Consider the following 23,427-nt stretch of genomic DNA (forward strand, 5'->3'; position numbering starts at 1 on the left):
CGTGGTGGCCATGCAAAAGAAATTGAGTTCAATACATAATGTCATCAAATGTACTTTCACATGAACACAGTTTTTGTTTTATTAAAAAAAAACATTTGTAGCGCTCTTATTGAAAACCCGACACAATGCAACTATATTCGAAATACATTGCAAAAATGAATAACATTTATTCGAATATATAAAAAAACATTTATCGTAGACTATTGAAACACCAGATCAGTATAATGAATCGTTCACATAGAAGGAATCCCACAGGTCCATTCTTCCTGCATCCGGGAAATCAACCATGGCTACACCATCGTTGGTTATGTTGAGGCATTTAAACGTCGGCTTTGTTTGTGTGACTGGTTCCCAGGAAACACCTGCTGTGTGTTCACAGTTCGGATCTCCTTTGAAGACAAACGAGGTGAACACATCGACGAGAGTTTGCATGGCGCGATACTCGAATGTATCCTCTCCGGGTACTTCTTCGGTGAAGTTGGAAAAAAGATATGATAGCTCATCGCAATGTGACGTACCACGTAGCTTTGGATCGATAAATTTAATACGATAATGATTGAAGAAATCCGAGTCGACCGCGAAGCGGTATACATAGGTCCGAGCTGAAGATTTCTCGTTTGCACGTGCCAAGATGGTACGATTCATGCCGTGCCAGAATATTTTATCTGACATCATCTGAAAGAGAGAATTCATAAAAATTTGAATGTTTGAACGTTACGGTATTAATGTTACATTAACATATCCAGCATTATTCTCGTATGACGGCTCACTATCAGGATAGTACCGTTGTTTCAATTTGTTGGCGAATTCTTCTCTTTGTTCTGTTGATATTTTCAAATTTACTGGAACAGAGTCTAGAAATAGTTTGGGATTTTGAATAATTTCTGGTTGAAGTTTAACTTTTTGTAATATAATCAATCCTTCTTCAGAAGTTCCACCAATCATAACGTCAATATTATTGCCCCACGCATCGCGTGCCATTTCTAATGGACACTTTGGAATAATACAACTATCGTTGTAGTACGGTTCGATGGTTGGTCCAAACGCTATGGAAAGCCCCTCCAGCCGATCCTGAGGTTCCAGTAACTTTTCCTGGTGGCTCACGATATCCTCAGGTTTAGCAGTCTGCAAAAACTTCAGCGCGACAGATTCATTCCCCTCTCCGTCCCACCCAATGGCCTTTGCCAATTTCTCCGTCCAATTGCGCTGTGGGGAAAGAGCCCAATCACTATAGCTACTGCCGGACATGATGATGGCTCGCTGGAACAGATTCTTCGAGGCATCGGATATGATGTGATACTGCACGGAACAAGCACCGGCACTGTGACCACAGAGTGTAATCTTCTGTGGATCACCTCCAAACGCTGCAATGTTTTCCACAACCCATTTGATAGCCATGTGTTGGTCCTTCAATCCAGCGTTCCCGGGGACTTCATCGTCGGGGGACTGACAGCTAAGGAATCCGAGCGCTCCAACACGATAGTTGAAGGACACTAGCACAATGTCTTTCTGTAGCAGAAAATCCGGTCCGAATAACTCTGTTCCACTTGTTCCCTCTGTGAAGCTGCCTCCGTAAATAAAAACCATCACCGGAAGAAGATTGCTCGTGTTGATCTACATAGAATGAATGATTTGCATTAAAAATTGAGTGTGGGTTAAATGAACCTACAGTTTTGGTAAAAACGTTAATCCTGAGACTATCTTCGCTTCCAACGATTTCGTTGGCACGCCGATCGAATTGATAGCACGGAAGACATTGCTGACTGCAGTCCAAATCTTCTGTCCACTTTTCTGGAGCAATAGGAGCCTGCAACAGAATAATGTTGAAATTTTTTGTTCAGTAATTCAGTCTTTCTTCAGTAATTTAGGTTTCTTAAGCATGTCATTTAAAATCTGGATGCAAAAAAACGGATCTATCTCATGACCATGTTAATGAAATAAAAATGTTGAGTACTTAAAATGAGGGTTATTTTTTACACTTTCAAGAAAAAATAGCGAAAAAATTATTCCGAATTGGTGGCCTTGTCCGTGGATAATCGGATTTCTACTTCACTTTAATCCAGAAACTGCTAGAACCCCTACACATAGGAAATATTCGAAGTATAGTCTCCCAATTTGGAACAATACTGTCTGTAACAGAACCATCAATACCAAAAATCAAACAACGATGTCATGCAATCTAAAGGGTGTTCGAACAAAATTTGTTCGATACTAAATTGACGCCAATCTTTGATTGGTTAAAATAAAATCCCGAGGAAGGGTTGAATTTGGTAGGTGTTTGTGTGCACATCGACGTCTCCATTTCGATTTTGTCATTCGCTCTCCAAGTATCAAAACGGCTTCGAAGCTAGAGGACCAACGCATCAAAATTTTACTCGCGCATCGCGAAAATCCGAACTACTAGCATGAGAAGTTTTTAATTTATTTTATTTTATTTTACAAATGTCAACAGGCCTAACGTTTGCCCTAATCAACATAAATTTACTGTTATTACTACAACTACTACTATTTCTACTACTACACCCAAGGTTAATTTTTAGCACATGTTATGGCATCCCGATTTATTACATTTGTGGTGGAACGTCTGTAGTAGATATCTGTGGTCTTACTAACACATGCAAGTAGGATTCTATCCTTCCAGAAAAAAGAGGGTTTGCGTTAGCCCAAGATTTGCGACTTGAAGCAGGGATTTGCCACTTGAAGCAGGGATTTGCGACTAGGAGCAGGAAGAGGTGCCGCGCAAAAAAACGGTTGGTACGCGTTGATAAGATTTGCGACTTGGAGCAGGAAGAGCTACCCGGACCAGAGAGCGGTTAGGTTTCATATTCTGATGATGAATGTATACTTATATATTCGTATTACATTATAGAGGCGTAAAACACAATGGATAAAAACAGTTTCTCGAATTTTCCGTTGTTTACTCACATCACGGTACCGCTGGCAGAGCGTCGCGCTAAATGGTACAGTTGGAAGCGCGGTTTTGAAATTTGCTTACGAGCTTCGAAGGTCATCGATGCTGATGAGAAAAAGGATTTATTGCTTGCAAAGGGTGGCTTCGAACTGCAAGACATATTCTTTAACATCCCCGGAGCAGATGTTACCACAGACGAGGAGAACAACATTGATTCTTATGCAGTGGCTATCCAGAAGTTGGATGCTTACTTTGCCCCGCAGCGTCACGAGGCACATGAACGCTATTTATTCTGGGCAATGAAACCGGAACCCGAAGAGGGCCTGGAAATTTTTTTAATGCGCGCTCAAATGCATGCCGGCAAGTGCAATTTCGGAAACACCTCATTGGAAAGTTCGGGTATAGCTGTCATCGATAAATTACTACAATTTGTTCCTGCAAATTTGCGAGAAAAACTTTTATTAGAAGCGGAATTGTCTGTGGAGAAAGTCATACAGCAAGTCAACGCGTTTGAAACGACACGGTCAACCAGTGAACAAATCAGTGGCCAAAGTATTCTGCAGCAGTCAGTCAAGAACTTAGAAAATGTTTCACGTATTGTCTCATCATGTCGCTTTTGCGGACGATCACATGCTTCTGATGGTCCTTGTCCAGCATGGAACAAAACATGCTCTAACTGCGATAAACGTGGACACTTTCGAGCTGTTTGCTTCAATCGAAGTAATACATTTGCACAGGCTTCCCGGACGAATCCAGGTCCGTCGAAGTAATTCTACAATAATCGCATACCAAAGCGGTTACATGCAATAGAGGATGAAAAAACAATGAATTGAACACTGAGTTAGTGGAAATGGTTTCATCAAAAAACGATTCTGAGGAAGTTTTGTGTGCAAAGGTTGGCGGGATATTAATTGAGATCCAAATTGATTCCGGTGTTTACGCCAACATCATCGATGACCAAACTTGGAACAGCATGTTACAGAATGGTGTAAAAACTATTGGGTTGATGTGGCATCCAGACAAGAAATTTAAAGCGTATGCACAGACAGGCTGTCTCAAGGTACCAGGCATGTTTGAGGCGGAAATTGTCATCACTTATCAACGTAAACAGTTATAGTAGCAAGGTTTTATGTTGTGCAAGGGGGATTGTTGGGAAAGATCACCGCGAAGAAATTGGGCGTGCTCATATTGGGATTACCAAGTCAGCAAGAGAGTATTCATCAAGTGTCTGTGAGCAGGCCATTTCCTTGTGTGCGGAATATAAAGATTTACATTCCTGTCGATAAATCTGTGGAACCCGTTGCTCAGCGATTGCGCCGTTTGCCATATGCAACACTCGATCGAGTGGAGGAGAAGCTGAAAGAATTGGAAGCAAAAGACATCATTGAGAAAGTTGTTGAGCTCATGGGTTTCCCCATTGGTCGTGGTAGTGAAGGATATCGGAGATATTCGTCTATGTGTCGACATGCGACAAGTTAACAAAGCGATTTTGCGGGAGACACATCCGCTGCCTACAATCGAGGACATTAGATGGAAGCTAAACGGAGCTAAGTGTTTCTCCCGCCTGGACATAAAAGATGCTTTTCACCAACTTGAACTCGATAATGAGAGTAAACTGCTTACTACGTTCATCACTCACAAAGGGCTTTTTCCATATAAATTTTTCGTCTCGTTTTTGGCATCTCATGTGCGCCGGAGATGTTTCAAAAGGTCTTTGAACATGTTTTAGCAGGTTGCAGCAATACGATCAACTTCATTGATGACATTATTGTAGCGTAAGAAACGGAACCAGAACATGATGAGGCTCTGAAAGAGGTTTAAGAAAAAATGAAACAAAGTGGGTTTTTACTGAATCAAACTAAATGTGCGTTCGGATTGTCTGAAATTGACTTCATGGGACACCGATTTAACAAATATGGAATGACAGCATCGCCGAGTAAGATCGAAGCCGTCCAAAGTTTCAGAGTACCATCTACCGGGGAAGAGATGAGGAGTTTCCTCGGTTTAGTAAACTACGTTGGCTCCTTCATTCCTGGAGCAAATGTAGTGTTCTGTTGGGGAGCACAAGAGCAAAAGGCGTCTGATCGCATCATTGAACAAATGACATGTATTGGAGGCCTTGCCCATTTTGACCCTAAATTGAAGACTCGTAAACAGATGTTCGACGAGGAGTCGGAGGTATATAAAGGAATGTCACAGAACTTGCGGCGATCGATATTTGTGAAATAGAAGAAGCGTCCAAACTAGATCCGGAATTATCGGCACTGAGGGAATGTTTGAATCAAGGAACTTGGAACTACACCGTTGATATAATAAAGCCCTATCATGCTTTTCGGACAGAGTTAAGAAAAGCAGGAGAATTGATTGTAAGAGGTAGTAAATTGATAGTACCGCTGAACTTGAGGAAACGTATGTTGCAGTTAGGGCATGAAGGTCATCCTGGTAAAACCAAAATGCAACAACGGCTGAGGAACACTTGCTGGTGGCCTGGAATGGATGACGCGATAACTCGAGTTGTAGATGCTTGCGAAGGCTGTCATTTGGTGAGCCAGCCCAACCGCCCGGAGCCTATGCAGAGACGGAAACTACCGGAAGCCCCGTGGTTAGACGTAGCCATAGACTTTTTGGGACCTCTACCCTCCGGTGACTATCTTTTGGTTATCATTGATTATTTTAGTAGATACAAGGAAGTTGAGGTTCTAAGGAGGATTACCGCACAAGAAACAGTGGAGCGTTTGGACAAAATCTTTGTCAGGCTTGGTTATCCGAAAACAATAACCCTGGATAATGGGCGACAATTTGTTAGTCGCGAATTTGAAGAGTTTTGCGATCGTCGAGGAATTGTGCTTAATCGAACCACTCCGTATTGACCTCAGGAGAACGGGTTTGTGGAGCGTCAAAACAGGTCACTGATGAAACGGCTGAAGTTTAGTCAAGCTCTCTGTAGAGATTGGAAGAAGGATCTTAATGAATATATGACAATGTATTATTCTACGCCTCATTGTACCACGGGAAAAACACCCTCTGAATTAATGATGGGAAGGACTATTCGGACAAAACTACCTTCGCTGAATGAACTTTGGATTTCAGTAACAACAACGGATTATAGGGACAAAGATCAGTAATTAAAAGATTATGGAAAGGTATCAGAGGATCGACGTCGACGGGCAAAGGTGTCAAATTTGGAAATCGGTGATAAAGTCATTGTGAAAAACGTATTGCCTGGTAACAAGCTCACTCCAACGTTTGCTCCAAACACGACGACGGTTATGGCAAGACATGGTTCACGAATAACGGTATAAAATGATAAAACGCACAAGCAATATGATAGAAATACGAGTCATTTGAAGAAAGTAGCTACATCTGTGGGAAACCAAGATGAAACGCGATTTGAACAGACGATACCGTTCGAGACGAGCACTCAACAAAGTGAGGACATACGCGAATCATTGGACAGATGTCATGACGGCTCCATGAGTGATCATTCGTTTCAAGCTGAGGTGAACAATGATGAACCTGTATCGGAGCGGAACCGACCACAGCGTGTTATAAGAAAACCACGTCGTTTTGAAGACTGTGTTCTAGATTATTGATGTGAGTGGTTTTAGCTAATATGAAGGGGAGATGTGGTGGAACGTCTGTAGTAGATATTTGTGGTCTTACTAACACATGCAAGTAGAATTCTATTCGCACCACCTTATGTATGCATAAGATTGGAAATAAAAAGATTATACAGTTGGAATTAGCAAGTAACGGACGGTGTGCTTTTTTATTTAATCTGCGCTACCACAACATTAAATGAGCTGAAAAATAACAGAAAATGTTCTACTCTCCAATACATGTGTATCATTTGTATAATATATATGCTAGAGCCAATATGAGCGAGCGAAACACGAGACACATTTAAATGAAAGCATATGAAAGGTTTTCGTATAGTTTGCCAAATACACGGCCCAGTCAGAGAAATATATATTCTCATTCATTCTTTATCCTCTTAGAAAACACTTTCCAACTTCATTTTATGATCAGGTGTAATATTATCACGCTTTAATATAGCAGCACTGGCAGCTATATGGATAGCGTGGTCGTGTGAAATAGCTTTGCATTCCATCCGGCCTTGGTTCAATCCCCATTGACGTCGCTTGGATTTTTTTTTGCACAATCCCAAATGAAATGAGAAAAGAAAACAGAAAGAGATGTCTGCTACATACAAAACATTTTTAAGTTTTTTTAAGCAGTTCATTATTTGCGCATTTGACCCTCCACCACACGAAATGGCATCATTTCTGCCAAAGATGGAATGATTTTTGCCAAGGCTAGTTTGGGTGTAGAGGTAATGTGTGAGATGTGATCTCGAAAGGTTAACTTGGAATCTAACATGATCCCAAGGACTTTGATAACATTAACACGGTTTCAAATTTCACCACGAAGCTTGTACTCAAAAATAATGGAAGATCTCTTGCGTGTAAACAAAATAACAGAAAATTTCAAAGGATTCAGAACCATTCTATTGGTTGTGCACCATTCCGCGGCAATATTTAGCTGCTGTTGTAGAAATTCTGCATCTTCAGTAGACTTCACAGGAAGGAACAGCTTAAAGTCGTCTGCATAGGATAGTTTGAAATGTCTCAAATGTAAATTAACGTCATTGAGATACAGCAGGAAAATACACGGACCGAGATGACTCCCTTGTGGAACGCCAGATGACACACGAAAACAAGTGGATATAATGTCGTCTATTTTCACCGACATCTCACGATCGACGAGGTATGAACGTAGCCAACTGGGAAAGGGGCCGTGGAACTCCAGTCGTTCAAGTTTAGCTACTGCGATTTTGTGGTTGATTTTGTCAGAAGCCGCTGAAAAATCAGTATATACTGCATCGATCTGTTGTCGCGATTCTTGAGTACGAGCAATACATGATGTGTAAAGGACGAGGTTCGTTGAAATTGATCGTTTTGCCATGAATCCATGTTGTTCTTCAGCGACGTAATTGTTGCAAACATAAGACATGAAATCCAAGATGATAATTTCGAAAAGCTTCGAGATGGTGCATAGGCAGGCGTAACCTTTTTTGAAGACTGGGAACACAAATGACGTTTTATTTCCGTTTTTTCTACATAATAGCCGTAATGTTTGAGGCATTTTTCATAGCGTGGCACGAGTTTTTCTATTCCGAGCGCGAAATGCGTAGCGTGTTATCGAATCGTAGCGTGTTATCGAATATCGTCGACCGCCGAACAGTGTTGTAAACGGTCGATATTTCTCTCAACCATCACATACTGCTCTTGCACGAGAGTCACAGCTCAATATGTATTGTGAATGTGACCAAGAAAGCATTGCTCGGTTCCAACAATCACCTCTGAAATAAACGCACAGCCGCAAACACGACAATCAACCGAACGTTTATATATTCTCTCTTTCTGTCGAACGTACCCAGAAGAGCGGTGAAAATATGCTATTTCCATTCTACCATTCGTGCTCATAACCATCTTTTAATTCCGGCTACTTTGACTGTAGTTTTAATGTCATTTGACATTAAAAATGCAGTGGTATGCATTCTTTTTCTCTCTCTATTCTGCATTCAAGCGTAGCTGCACATATACATCCACCTTCTCACTCACACATCCATACACGATGGATGATATTTAGATGGAGTGTTCAGATCAAAGCAACCGACAAACTATTCCCTATCAAGTGCGAATGTGTTGAATGAACGTTTCAAGCGGTGAGCGTTCCCCGTGAACACTGTTGTTTAATTACGGGACGATGAACAGCTAATGAATAAGACGGAAAAAAACCGAAACAAACAGTCAAAGTACCGTCGACCTAAAAATGTCATATGACAGACATTTTTAGGTCGACGGTACTTTGACTGTTCATGTTATGATGTTCATTAATGACACAGCACATACGTCTCCATAATTAGTGATACGATGGTAACCATTAACAAGACTGCCGCCGAACGCCAGATTTAAGCAGATTTAGGTTCGTTCTCGTTGGCAAATCTCGTAATTTGGCAGCTTTGGACAGAAAACCAAGGTTCTCGTCACAAACAAGACAATGGACTCGAAAATGTATCGGGAAGAGTGCCTGGAGAAACGATCTGAATCCTCCCAATTTCGCCCAATCGAAAAATATTGGGCAAATGCCCAAATGCTTGACAAATGTCAAGCGGAAATTGAAAAAGGGTGTCAAAGTGAATCGGGATGCTCCAGACGATGGAGGGTATCCGAGAAAAGGTACGAAAATTAATTAAATCTGTAAAGGAATATTTTTTTCGATATTTTTGTACGAAAAGCACAATAAATGAATTTTGATATAATATAATTTTTGGTTTCTTTAACCAATCTCAAGATACAACTGGCTTTAGGATTCTGGAATCTAAATGTTTCAATGATTCAGGATTTTGCAATTCAGAATTTTGGACAGCCGCTACTGAACGTTGAAAAATAGTTATTAACGTTAACTAGTCTGACCAAACGTACCGTTATTAACGGTACAGTACCGTTTTTCCGACCATTTTCTATGGTCCTTTCTTTTTATCAATCTGTACCGTATTTTGAGTATAAAGAGAATCATTTAAGCCGCGTGCCTCAAACTATGGTTGCTTTTTACCAGAGATCGGTTAGTGACCTTCCAGATACTTATCGTTGAAGAGACAATATCGCTGAAGTGGTCTCTTTTTTTTGATAATTTTATTAGAATTCTTCAACGTGATAGGAGAGAAGTATTTTTGACTAGTAAGGCAAACTGTCCTTAAAACTCCAGTAATTTTTTTTAAATATGAAAAAAGTTTTGATACTGCGTTGGAATACATTGAATAATGGAAGGCTAGTCTAGGAGAAACACAATAGAATGTATGAATTGTATAAAAGTTCATTCCTAAATGGTCAGATGTTCAAAGTAGCATTAGTACAAAAATCCTGTTCAAATAGATGAGCATATTTTGTTCGATAAGTCGACAATAGTTGAAGGAATCATATTAGGCTGTCAAAAAAGTCCTGCGGTATTTTTTTTTTGAATTTTCATTTGTTCATAAAATTAGTTACAATCATCTGTTTTAAGTCAAATATGCGCCGTTTTGTTCGATGACTTGTTCCCAACGAGATGCCAACTTCATAATACCCCTGTTATAGAAGCTCGCTTCATTATTGGCAAAAAACTCGGATAGCCAATTTTCACAGGCCTCTTTTGTGGCTAACTTCTGACTACCTAGCTCGTTCGCCATGGACAAAAACAGGTGGTAGTCACTTGGTGCAAGGTCCGGACTATACGGCGGATGCAAAAGAACCTCCCATCCGAGCTCCCGGAGCTTCTGGCGCGTCACCAAAGAAGTGTGTGGCCTGGCGTTGTCCTGATGGAAGACAATGCGGTCTCTGTTTATCAAAGATGGCCTCTTCTTCATGAGTGCTACCTTCAAGCGGTCCAGTTGTTGGCAGTACAGGTCCGAATTGAGCGTTTGGCCATTATTCCTTGACAATCCCACCAAACACACAGCAGAACATTCCTGGCCGTTAATGAGGGCTTGGTCACCGTCTGAGCCGCTTCAGCGGGCTTCGACCACGACCATTTGCGCTTCACGTTGTCGTAAGTGACCCACTTTTCATCGCCAGTCACCATCCGCTTCAGAAACGGGTCGATTTTGTTGCGATTCAGCAGCGATTCACATGCGTCGATACGGTCAAAGATGTTTTTTTGCGTCAACGTGTGTGGCACCCATACATCGAGCTTCTTTGTGAATCCAAGCTTCTTCAAATGGTTAATAACGGTTTGATGACTTATCCCCAGCTCTTGGCCGGTGCTACGGCTGCTACTATGCCGGTCTTTCTCGGCTAATTCAGCGATTTTGTCGCAATTTTCGACGACAGGCCTTCCGGAGCGTGGCGCATCTTCGACGACCTCTAAACCAGAACGAAAACGTTGAAACCATCGTTGTGCGGTGGAAATGGAAACTGTATCGGGTCCATAAACTGCACAAATTTTATTGGCAGCTTGAGATGCATTTTTGCCTTTGTCATAGTAGTACTGTAAAATATGTCGGATTTTCCCTTTATTTTGCTCCATATTTGCGACACTATAACTCACGAACAACTTAACCAAACAAAACTGTCAAGGACTATATTATAGCGCGCGAAAATACCTTTCCAACAAGCTATAGTATGACTCGATACAATGAATACAACTAGAACTACGCGTTTACAACGACACCTCGCGGAAATACCGCAGGACTTTTTTGACAGCCTAATAATTTTTGAGATAAAAATATGAAACAAAGAATCCCTACCAGTTGCAAATCGGAAGGTGCAACAAGGTGAAACACGAATTTCTACATTACTCGATATTTTATCAAGCAAATGCAACCAAATAAGGCATGTGGAGGTTTTAGGGTGCAATGAATGATTCTATGGTGGTTAGATACACCTCCCCCTTCTCTAAGGGGGGCTGCCATACAAATGAAACACAAATTCTACATTACTCGAGAATTAATCAAACAAATGAAATTAAATTTGGCATTATTATTAGGATGCAATAAATGTTTTTATGGTGGCTAGACACTCCACCCCCTCTCTAAGGGTGGCATGTGGAAGTTTTAGGGTGCAATCAATGATTCTATGGTGGTTAGATAATCCTCCCCCTCTCTTAGGGAGGCTGCCATACAAATGAAACACAAATTTCTGCATTACTCGAGAATTAATCAAGCAAACGAAACCAAATTTGGCATGTGAAGGTTTTAGGGTGCAATAAATGATTCTATGGTGGTTAGATACTCCTCCCCCTCTCTTAGGGGGGGCTGCCATAGAAATGAAACCCAAATTTCTGCATTAATCGAGAATTAATCAAGCAAACGAAACCAAATGAGGTATATGGAGGTTTTAGGGCGCAATAAATGTTTCTATGGTGGTTCGACACTCCTCCCTCCTCTCTTAGGGGAGGCTGCCATACAAATGAAACAAAAATTTCTGTATAACTCGAGAAATAATCAAGCAAACGAAACAAAATTTGGCATGTGGATGTTTGAGGATGCAATAAATATTTCTATGGTGGTTCGACACTCCTCCCCCTCTCTTAGGGTGGGCTGTCATACAAATGAAAACAAATTTCTGCATAACTTGAAAGCTAATCAAGCAAATGGAGCCAAATTTAGCATGTGAAGATTTTAAGGGGCACGAAACATTTCTAGGGTGAATAGACACTCCTCCTCCCTCTCTAAGGGGAGAAGAGGGAAGGCGCCTGTCTTCGTTCTATCATATTTTCTGCATCAAACATTTATTTCATGTAACGGAGAAACATGTTATTTGCAAATGGTTGAAAAATATTGAACGAGAATTGTGTCTGAAAATAATCTGATATTATAATGATGAGTTTTAGTAGAAGTACTAGGAGTTTTTTAGTAAAAGGTAAATTCAACGGGGTCGATTAGAAGATCAATCAATGAACAGTTCAGGTATTGGACTCATGAACTTGCTCTTAGTAAGAAAACATGAATGTTTGAAGATATTGATAACAAAAAACAAATTTTGGGCGGGATGAAGTTTGCCGGGTCAGCTTCTTCTTCTTCTTGAATGGCGTTAACGTTCCCTGTGGAACTTTTGCCGTCTCAACGTATTCATTAACTAGCGTCGTTCATTAATTCTTGGTTGAGATTTCTATGCCGAATAACACGCCTTGAATGTACTCTAAAGCGGCAAGCTCTAGAATACGCGTGACCACAGTGCAAGCCGGAAGAATTTTCTTTGACGAAAAATCCCCCAACCAGAACGGGAATCGAACCCGAACACCCGGCATGATAGTGTGGGACGCTAACCACTCGACCACGGGTGCACATTAAGCCGGGTCAGCTAGTCATATAATAAAAGAGATGATTTTTGGACATTAAAATTTGATGCGGGGTGATTTGGACCGTCTGTGGGGTGATTTGGTTCAGTGGTGTTTCATCGAAAAAAACATACTTATGTTTATGTAAACTATTTTTGGATAATGTTACAATCAGTAACAATGTTCTAGGATCAATACCAGGTGTCTTGGAAGATTATAGACCAGAAAAATTGGATTGAGACCATCTCGAATTCTGCATGGATCTTTTCGCTGTTTTTTGATCATTTTCAAACACTTTCGATGTTTGGTCAAAAAAAAAAACCGTTCTTGATGGCCTGCGTTGCTCTTTCAAGCTCTCCCTTCTTCCAACGTTGTCTGCCTATCCTTTTTTTATAATTCAATGGCATCTGGAATCAATAAGACCAAAGAAAAGCCTCGAACCTGTAGGACCAATTCACCCCACAAAAACGTGTCCATGTCACCCCACACAACATGCAACAATTAAAAAGCAAATAATTCCATTTATTGTTATCAAGCTGACAGTTTTGCTGCATCAAATTGTTCCTCTTCTGTAGACGAAAAGAACTTTACTGTATAATAAAGGGCGAACACGAAATTATTGCGACACTGAAAATGTCATGCCAATTTTCTTATAATGTTTAGAATCAAACCAAAATTTTAGGGTAGTTTTATACATATATTTACTTCAAAAATCAAAAGAAAAGTTAATCGATGGAGCCTTGAGTGTAAAATTGAACGCATTTTTGCTTGATGCCCTCCATCAAAGTCTATACAGTGCCATCCAGTACCAGTTTTTCAGTTTTTTTTCCCATTTTCTTAACATGTCCTTCTGGTCTTTGACTGTCTTTTTGGTTCTTTCGAAGTTCCCGCTTCATTATTGCCCAGTACTGCTCCACCGGGCGCAGCTCCGGACAGTTTGGCGGGTTCATGTCCTTTGGAACAAAATGGACAGAATTGGCCTCATATGGAGTGGTATACTTTTAGAATAGTGGCATGATGCCAAATCTGGCCAAAATAGCGAAGCTTCGTCGTGCTGCTGCAAGAACGGCAAAAGGCGCTTCTCTAGGCACTCAGATTTGTAGATCTGCCATTTACTGTGCCCTTTGTCACGAAAGGCTCACTCCTCAGTCCGCAAGAGCAGATGGCCTGCCAAACGAGATATTTGGAGGCGAACTTCGACATTTTCTTCTTCTTAAATTTGTCGTCCACATCGATCTTGCTTTTGCCGGTGAAAAACTCCAACCCCGGAATTTGCTTAAAATCGACTTTTATATACGTTTCGTCGTCCATCACACAGCAGCCATATTTTGACAGCATCTTCTCGTAGAGTTTCCGTGCCCGAGTTTTAGCCGTCGATTGTTGCCGCTCATCGCGGTTTGGGAAGTTCTGTACCTTGTATGTATGTAGTCCAGCTCTCTTCTTTGCATTCCGGACGTAGCTCTGCGACATGCCGATCTTTTTAGCCAAATTACGGCTTGAGACGTTGGGATTTGCTTTAATCATCCGCTTCACATTTCCCTCCGTCTTTTTGTTCTCCGGTCCCGGTTTTCTTCCAGCTCATTTGCCGTGGTCCAACGTCAACTGCTCCTGGAACCGCTTCAACACACTGGAGACTGTTGAATGGTGAATGTTCAACATTTTTCCCAACTGCCGGTGCGACAGGTCAGGAAATTCCAGGTGTTTGGAAAGAATTTGTTCTCTCGACTCGCGTTGGTTCACCTCCATTTTCATTGAATCGAAAAACACGACTTCGAGTTTGACAGTATGTAGACAATACACATCAATGAGAAAGTGTGCAAAATTTGGTTGATTTTTACCCAATGGTAAAAAAGTTATACCCTGTTGAATGTGTCGCAATAATTTCGTGTTCGCCCTTTACACGAAAAGTTTGTTTAATCAGCTGGAAAAACCTTAAAACCACGATCGGAAAACTCACATTTTTTGACAATCAAAGTGCTTGTTGTGTTCATGCTACCGTTTCCTTCCACCTGTCGAATTTTACCAAAGCTTTTTTTACGTTAGGTACATACGGTTTAACAATAGAAGGAGATGACATTATAAAAAATCCAAGTTGAGCCGTACTTTTTGAGATAAAGGGGTGGTCCAAATCACCCCGTATGTCCAACTCACCCCGTGTTACCCTACGGCAAAGTTGTTGGAAAATAACATGGGGCCATGTTTTGAACTATCAATTTTTTTGATATTAAACTCAATTGTAACGATGTATTGAAAATGTTATTTTTCCTAAATAGTTAATTGATTTCTCAACAATTTCGAGAAATGAGTTTTTTCGTCAGAAATGGACAATTGTATTGGATACGCCCTTTTAAAAATTTATCCTAATTGAAATTGGTCATCTAAATTGAATTGGAAAAAAATGAAAATTGTGATTTTAAATAGTTGCCACAAGGCTAAAAAAATGAGAAGGGTGACATGGTCCAAAACTCAAACTGTTAACGTAAGACTACAAAATTATTGCCAGCGAGAACAAGCATTGCGGGACAAACTTTGATTTTCAGTTTTCGCCGAAGAATACAGCTTTGTTATATCTGGCTTGAAAACATGCTGGACTTTGAAGCCACTTTACCCCGGAAACACAGAAACACAATGCACAGAATTCTCTGCGTTTTTCATTTTCCATGTGGCAATATCTTGTTGCGCCTGAAGCTTCGAAAATTTTTTTTCCAACTCCGAGACGTTAAAAGTGTGCATCCATTCAGCTTAACACGAAGTACGTTTGAAGCGCAGAGCACCATCAAAAGCACTTAGACCCCTCTCGACGAGATTTCCAATAAAACACATGCGAGAATCGGTTGCTAAAAGCATCCGATTTGAAATACGCTGCAGGCTGACGTTTGGCTTTTAACCCGAAAACAATGCCAGAATTCACCTATCAAACAAAATTACACTACTGTTCACTTTTTCTTCCATTCTTTTTATGTAGGAGAACCGCGGGTAAGACGGACAGTGGGGGTAATATAAACATATGGTTGATTTGTATAGTTACAATTTGAATTTCAGATTTATGTCAATGAGAACACCTCCTACATGCTATTCTATAATATTTAAACCACCCTATGGCAATGAATATTGATCAAAAGTGGAAAACGGAAATAGAAACCGGAAATCTTACATGATTCCGCGTGTGGATGTAATTTTAGCTGATTGGACATTAAGCATTTTGAGTGGTTTATCAAAATTCAATTCGCTGATGGTTATATTTCGGTTTGTGAGCTAACAGAGAAGCGATATTAGGTATGTACGGAAAAGTAAATTCATTTTTGAGTGGAAAATTTAAATTATTGAAATAATTGTACTGGTGGGGTAAAACGGACAGTTGCCATTGGAAGTGAAATAGACTGTGAAAAGAAGTCTGTTTAATCTATTCCTAAGGAATGCCCTGCGTCTATAAACGGAAATCAAATCTCCAAATGTGAACTGTTTAGAAGCTGACTGGAACCAAAAGCAAAATAGTTGACGGTCTGCCTGTTTATACTGCTGAAAAGCACAATATCACTTCTAGGTGGATTAATTCGGCTTTTTCATCATTTAACAGACATTCGTGATAAATTCAGACCTTGGTTGAATAAAATTATTCCTCATGCGATCCATAAACCTCTACGCTTCATATATTACAAACCTGTCCATATTACCCCCACTCTATGTCCATATTATCCGCATCGAAAAAAATGTTGTACTTTTCGGTCTGTTTTAATTTTAGTAAAAAACATTGAAAAACACTTTTTCATAAAATATTTAGCCAGTTAGGTAGAAAAACAGTATATTGAATTGCAAGAAACTGTATCAATGTTTTGGGAAATATGAGTTTCCAAAGATATATTTGAAGTTTTTCTTAACATGTCCGTTTTACCGCCACCTCCCGTATCGTGTAAAACCTCTCAACATAAAGAAAAGAATGTACCTTACAATTTCGTTAATTTAAAATCTTTACGGATTAGAGAATCACAATATATACATCAAACAAATCTTAGAAAACTACAGATTCTATTGGTGTGAGATCATTGAAATTTATGCGTAACGAGAATAGTAGTTATTAAAGTTAATTTTATTTCATGAGATTATGACCGGTTTGTTTTTGTTGTGGAGAACAAAACAGGTACATCTAAGAATGTGTGATTATGTTTATTATCGGCTTTATTCACTCAATACAATTTTTCGAAAAATACCAAAAGATAGTTTTTTGGCTTACGTATCTCGTTTTCATATCTGAGCTATTTGGTCAGCCTACGACGTTAACTTTATTTCATAAAAACGTGCCCGGTTTTCTGATTTGGCGCTCTTGATGAAAAACGTAGTCCTACATCAAAAAATGAGTTAGAATTGTCCAGTTTCCGCCCATTTCGACGTGGATTGACTCTATATCGTTTTCAGTCTATTTCACTGTTCGTGCTTTACGAATGCTACGATTTGAAATGATAACTCGCATATTCAGAGCAACAAATGACCTTGAGGCTTAAATTGGAGAGAAAACGAACCGATATACAGTCAATCGAAAAATTGAGTGTACAAATGTTACTTGACGATACTTTCCATTTATTTGGTATACAATATTTTGAATACATTGATTCTTTTGATGCATATTAATTACTCACACAATTAGCTAACTATACGTGCAATAAAATTCCGCAAAATATTTTCTGCTAAGTGTTTATTCCTAAAAATTTGAAACAATCTCTATTCAAGGCATCGCAAAATTGAGTGTTCACCTTAAATTTCTCCGAACAAATTAGCCTTCGTCAGTGATTGGTGTCACCACTTAACCACTGCTTGGCAGTGTTGGTTTTTGTTTTCAATTGAAGTTTGAAAATGTTTTTTATCAAAATGGCATGTGATAGGAAAGAAATTAGATATTGTTACACGTACAATGATAATAAGTATGAATGTCGTGGAAAGATATTGCAGGAAATAGCAGCTATACTTGAAAAAGTTTCGTAAGATGAACCAGGCGTTCGGCGGAATTCGTGACGCCGTTAAATCGTACTTCAAAAAGTTGGACGCTACGCACTTCGCGCTCGGAATAGAAAAACTCGTGCCACGCTATAAAAATGTCTCGAACGTTACGGTGATTATGTAGAAAAATAAAAAATAAAACGTAGGTTACGAAAATCACCCTGTTTTTTGTCTTAACTTTATTTTTCCGCGATTTCTGAGGCACTGAAACTTATTTTTTGAACGACCCTCGTACGAAAGAAAAATGGAAAATCTGCCGGAGTAACGCAAACGGATTCTATCTTCTGATGATGAACGATGGTGCGAACATTGCGAAAGAACCCTAGAACAAACATTCCTCAATTGACCACTGAAGTAGCCGGCATTGTTGGAAGACCTGTCAGCACATACACTGTCCGGAGAGTAGCATACAGGAACTATCTGAGAGTTCGTGTTGGCCGTGATTCATATTCACCTTTCATCTCAAAGGTGAATATGAAAAAAATCTAGGAGTTGTATCCGAGACCCGACCGCTTAGGACTTCGGATTACGCAATCTTTTCTTTTTTTTAAATTTGTTGGTGTATAATTTCGGATATTATTTGCGAATACGACGAAATTTCATAAATAACTCTTTAGTAGAAAGTTCCGGGGACCCAGAAAAGGTTTAATGGCTTGCGTGATTTTGTAGAATCATTTCGAGAAGCAACGATTCTTTCTTGCCTTAGCGAGAACAATACACTAATTGGTCATATGTCGCAATTAGTTGCAGCGATAAAAATGAAACATCGCGAGAATTACCGTTTATGAAAAATCGTTTCTCGACTCTCGGTCAAAACCGTCAACAAAGCTAGGAACTTGTTGCATTAGAACAGAGCCAATGTGCACAAGAGCAAATACGAATGGCAACTGAAAGTATCGAAGGTGTGCTGTTCACACATGTACAGGGAATGAATAAGTTCTAAGTTTCGCGCAACGAAAACAAGCAACACACAAAGCCAAACACTGATGGCTAGAAGCGATCTGTAGTCATTTGCACTCTTCTCTTTTTTCGTCAGCTTTGCCATGGCTCGAATTATTGTGTTAATTGAAATGCCAGATGCACTTCAAGTGAAATAGCGTTACAGCTCGAGGGGAAACATAAAACACAAAACGAGCAAAATAAGCGACCTTCGTTGTTTCGGGCACAGAAATATTCTGAGAATTTCCTCAGAGGAGATGCAACACTTCTACGATAGCGACAGCTTATTTACTATGTAAGGATGGAGTTTACTTCGCAAATATTCTCTATTCGCTATCCTCCTTCGTTGTTTCTATTCTAGTGGCTGCATAAGTTACTCGTTATTGACAGCTCTGTTCGGGAGAGCACACAAATGGACAGAACAAACGTATGAGGGAATGCTCCTAATTTTCATCAATTTAAACCATATACATACTATGGGATTGTTATATATAGCAAATCAAATAAATCATAGAAAATTTCCGATTCGATTGGTGTGCAAATCGTTAAAATCCGTTCGCAGCAAAAAAAGTTATTAACGTTAACTTTATTTCATAAAACGTGACCTGTTTTCTGATTTGGCACTCTTAATGTAAGGCGTAGTCCTATGCCAAAAGCAACTACAGTTTGCTAAAGCATGTGTTAACAGACCTAAGGAGTTGTGGAACAAGGTCCTTCATACGAATGAGATGAAAATCAATCTTTTTGAATCGGATGGAGGACAGATGGTGTGAAGGAAACCAGGATCGGTGCCCCAGATTCGTCATTTGGTACCCGCAGTAAAACACGGCGGCGTCAGTCAGATGATGTATGATACGATGGCGGCTTCTGGAACTAGAACCATGGAGTTTATCGATTTGGCGATGGACAAGATGGCTTCAATGAACATCCTGAAACGTAACCTTCAGTGTCCCGTGCAGAAATTGGGTCTCTTTCGTGGTTACTACTTTCAACAGGATAACGACCCGAAGCAAACTGATCTCATCGTGCGGGAGTGCCTACTCTATAATGTCCCAACCAACTCAAAACACCTCCGCAATCACTTGATACACTATTGAGCATCTATGGCGGGAAATCAATAAATGTCTGAGTAATAAAAATCCAGGGTACAAAGAAGAACTCGAAACGATGATTAAGGAGATCTGGGAGAGCATTCCGTTTACAGTGACCAAAAATCTCGCCTCGTCGCTTGCAAACAGTGCTGGACGCCAAAAGGGGCCATACCAAATACTAGGAGATTGATTTTTGTTATCTGTTAACATTTTTGAACTGATTTCAATTTTCTTTTTAAGAAAAACTTGAATTGTACACTCAATTTTGCAACGTCTGAATTGAAGTTTTTTTTGTTTGTTTTTCAAACATGAAGTAGAAATGTGACCATTTCATTTTTTCTTATCAATACATGAGAGTGAAAAGGATCAATTTTACGATGAATATGAGTCGCTTTTAATTATTTACTTTTCGACCCTGAAAAACTCAAAAATAAAAAAAAACAACACGGGGTGTATACTTAATTTTGCGATTGACTGTAAGCAAACATAAATTGAAATGTCACTTCCCTGCAAATATTCACAATTCGTGCGTTTTAAACTATCCTAAACTAACCTTGAACCTGAGTTTCCCGATCGGTGGCCGGGCGTAGGGAATCCCTTGGAAGCTGATGTATTGCTGTCCCAACAAGGACTGCTTCGTCGTACCCCGCACCGGTCCATACTTGGTATCAATGATGAAACTTCTTATACTCATCGTTAGCCGGGTGTGGTCCGATGTATTCCTTCTCTCAAACTAAGCTAACTAAGAACGTCTATTTCGGCTCGCTGCACTCTTATTTCTGACCTTTTTTGATGAATGTTTTGGTTTGATGCCGGTTTACGGTTAATTTAAACATAGAAAAAATTTCGCGTATCACCGCAAATTATGCCGAAATCATTTGGATTCCTGATAAACAAAATTCACTCTCTCTACGCAGAAGATGTGTACAGCATGCACCAACGCAGCTCGTTTCACATTATTTTTATTTGTGATTCAATTTGCCAATGTGTCCAATAAGCTGCGCCGGAATGACTCTCAATGAAATGGAAAGAGAGACAGTTTTTTTTATCAGCGAATTGTACTAGACATCATATGGGGTGATACTTTTTTTTTTCATATCTGGTCATTCGCAAATTATTTGCCGGCGGAAACAATTCAGTCTTTGGCGGTGAGCGAAATATGAATATTCTAAATCCAGTAATCGTGACCAACTATGGTCCCATTAAGGGAATTAGGAAAAAGGCAGCCACCGGCGTGGATTATCACAGCTTTCAACGCATTCCCTACGCTAAACCTCCAATCGGAATGCTAAGATTCAGGGTTGAGTGCTTGTTGGTATCAAATTGTGTTCGCTAATGTTCTAATATATCAAATTGCAGGATGCTCAACCTCCTAACCCATGGACAGAACCATTAGATTGCACGGTGCAAGGAGCTGAATGTTACCAGATAAGCAAATTACTGAAAGATGTTATCGGAAGCGAGGATTGTTTGCATATTAATGTGTACACCAAAAATGTTGGTTATGAAGATATTAAATTTTTTGTTGTAAACTACATTGTAGCGTTTGTAGCTGGGAAATGATAATCTGGCGCCGGTGATGCTGTATATCCATGGGGGAGCATTCATGCGTGGATCGAGCGGAACAGATGTATATGGTCCCGATTATTTGATCCAACGAAATGTGGTGCTAGTAACATTCAATTATAGAGTTGGTGCATTCGGTAATACTGTTTTTTTTTATTGGTTTTTATTACATTCAGTCAATAACGAATCCATTCGGCAGGTTTCATCTCATTCGATTGTCCCGAGCTAGAACTTCCCGGAAACGCGGGTCTGAAGGACCAAAATCTCGCCATCCGTTGGGTTGTTGATAACATCGATAAATTCGGTGGGGATCCGAAAAATATCACATTGTTCGGAGAAAGTGCCGGTGGATGTTCCGTTCAATACCACATGATATCCAAGCTGTCAGAAGGACTATTCCAACGTGCAATCATCATGTCAGGGAGTGTTTTGAGTCATTGGTCAATCGTACCGCGTCACAAATTCAGCGAAAGACTTGCCAAAGCACTTGGGTGGGATGGACATGGAGGTGAAAGAGGGGCGTTGGATGTACTGATAACAGCTAAGGCGGAAGATATCGCTATGAAACAGGCAACAATTTTCACGGATGAGGTAAAATCATCTACAAATATTCAGAAGCGAATCTTTGAACCGTTTTTTCGACTTTTAGGAGATTGCAAACAGAATACTTTTCCCCTTCGGACCTGTGATTGAACCATATGCAAAGGCCAACTGTTTAATTCCGGTTGACCCATTACAAATGTGTCGGGGAGCTTGGGGTAACAACATTAACATTCTGATTGGTGGAACCTCTGACGAGGGACTTTTCTTTATGGATGAAATTAAAGAAAATCCATCAATGATGAGCAATCTCAGGGATTTTGAACATTTAGTTCCGTTAGAATTGGACCCTGTAAGAAGCTTGCCAAGTTGCAAGGAGCGTGGAATAAGACTCAAGAAGTTCTATTATGGAGACGTTGAGCCGTCGTATGAAAACCGTAACGGATATCTAACGGTATGATAATATTATTATTACATCCTTTTTTTTCGTACAAGTATGCATTTATTTCCACCAGCTAATGTCCGACAAGCTCATTTGGCATGGATTGCATCGTACGATTTATTCCAGAATCAATTCCGGGAAGTCGGGCCACACGTACGTTTACCACTTTTCGGTTGATTCGGAAACCTATAATCACTACAGAATCTATTTTTGTGACAAGAATGTTCGCGGAACAGCACATGCCGATGATTTGTCGTATGTTTTCAAGAATTCATTCAGTGATGCTCCCGCACAGGATACATTTGAGCATCGCGCCATGATGAACATGGTAAGAAAACTTTACTCTCTTTCAAATAACACTGATGAAAAAATGTTAATTAACAGGTTGATTTATTCACCACTTTCGCAAGTAATAACGGAAATCCTAATGGAGGAGTCACTGACGAGTGGGAACCGGTGGCAAACTATGTTGGGTCATATAAATGCCTCGGCATTTCTAACGGTGGACTAGAGCTCATTGATTTACCTGAAAGGCAACGGATGGAACTTTGGGACTCTTTATACGCTATTGGTCAACTTTACTGAACCTGTGCAGAAAACTTCACCAATTTTTCAATGCTGCTGCATTTTCCTAGTGTTATATTTTACAACGTTTTCCTGTCATAAATGGATTGGAATTTATTAATGGTTGGTGTTAGAAAACACTTTTAGTAATAGGTAAAACCTGTGTACGTCAAATTTCGGACACTGAAATATTGGCATAACGAACTAGAAAGAACATCAAGGAACATAATAGAACTTTGTGTCGAACGCCTGCCATCAAACTGTTGAACTATAAGAAATTTCCATATCCTCATTCATAGCTTCCCTTAAAATTTCATACAAAGTTAGTTTGAAAATAGTAGTCGCTTAAATTTGGGTTACAAGTATTCGTTTGTTTGTGGACTCATCCTTATCGACTGATGGCGCTACCTTAAGTGTGATTTTCACAGTCATAGTTTACATGCGCTCGATGTTTTCATTTCCGAATAACCCAGCAAACATTAAACAGTATAACTAGCGTATATGCAGCATCATATATCCCATATTGTTTTGGGTGGCATACACATGCTAACTGAAATACACGG

The 23,427-nt window shown here is 39.9% G+C and overlaps 2 protein-coding genes across 2 annotated transcripts; one reads left to right on the plus strand and one right to left on the minus strand.

The window, feature by feature from the left end:
- Positions 1-65: 65 nt before the first annotated feature.
- LOC129769650 (esterase B1-like) lies at positions 66-20,728 on the minus strand. Its single transcript, XM_055772034.1, has 4 exons — positions 20,306-20,728; positions 1,670-1,807; positions 733-1,614; positions 66-675 (listed from the first exon to the last, which is right to left on the minus strand). The coding sequence occupies exons 1-4, from the start codon at positions 20,444-20,446 to the stop codon at positions 217-219; spliced, it is 1,620 nt and encodes a 539-aa protein (XP_055628009.1). The 5' UTR covers positions 20,447-20,728; the 3' UTR covers positions 66-216.
- On the plus strand, positions 20,352-23,098 carry LOC129769649 (esterase B1-like). The gene is made up of 7 exons (XM_055772033.1): positions 20,352-21,052; positions 21,112-21,249; positions 21,305-21,455; positions 21,518-21,909; positions 21,968-22,312; positions 22,374-22,628; positions 22,685-23,098. Exons 1-7 carry the CDS (start codon positions 20,912-20,914, stop codon positions 22,883-22,885), a joined length of 1,623 nt encoding a protein of 540 aa, XP_055628008.1. The 5' UTR covers positions 20,352-20,911; the 3' UTR covers positions 22,886-23,098.
- Positions 23,099-23,427: the final 329 nt, after the last annotated feature.

Source organism: Toxorhynchites rutilus, chromosome 2, assembly GCF_029784135.1.
Source record: "Toxorhynchites rutilus septentrionalis strain SRP chromosome 2, ASM2978413v1, whole genome shotgun sequence".
NCBI classification, from domain to species: Eukaryota; Metazoa; Arthropoda; class Insecta; order Diptera; family Culicidae; genus Toxorhynchites; species Toxorhynchites rutilus.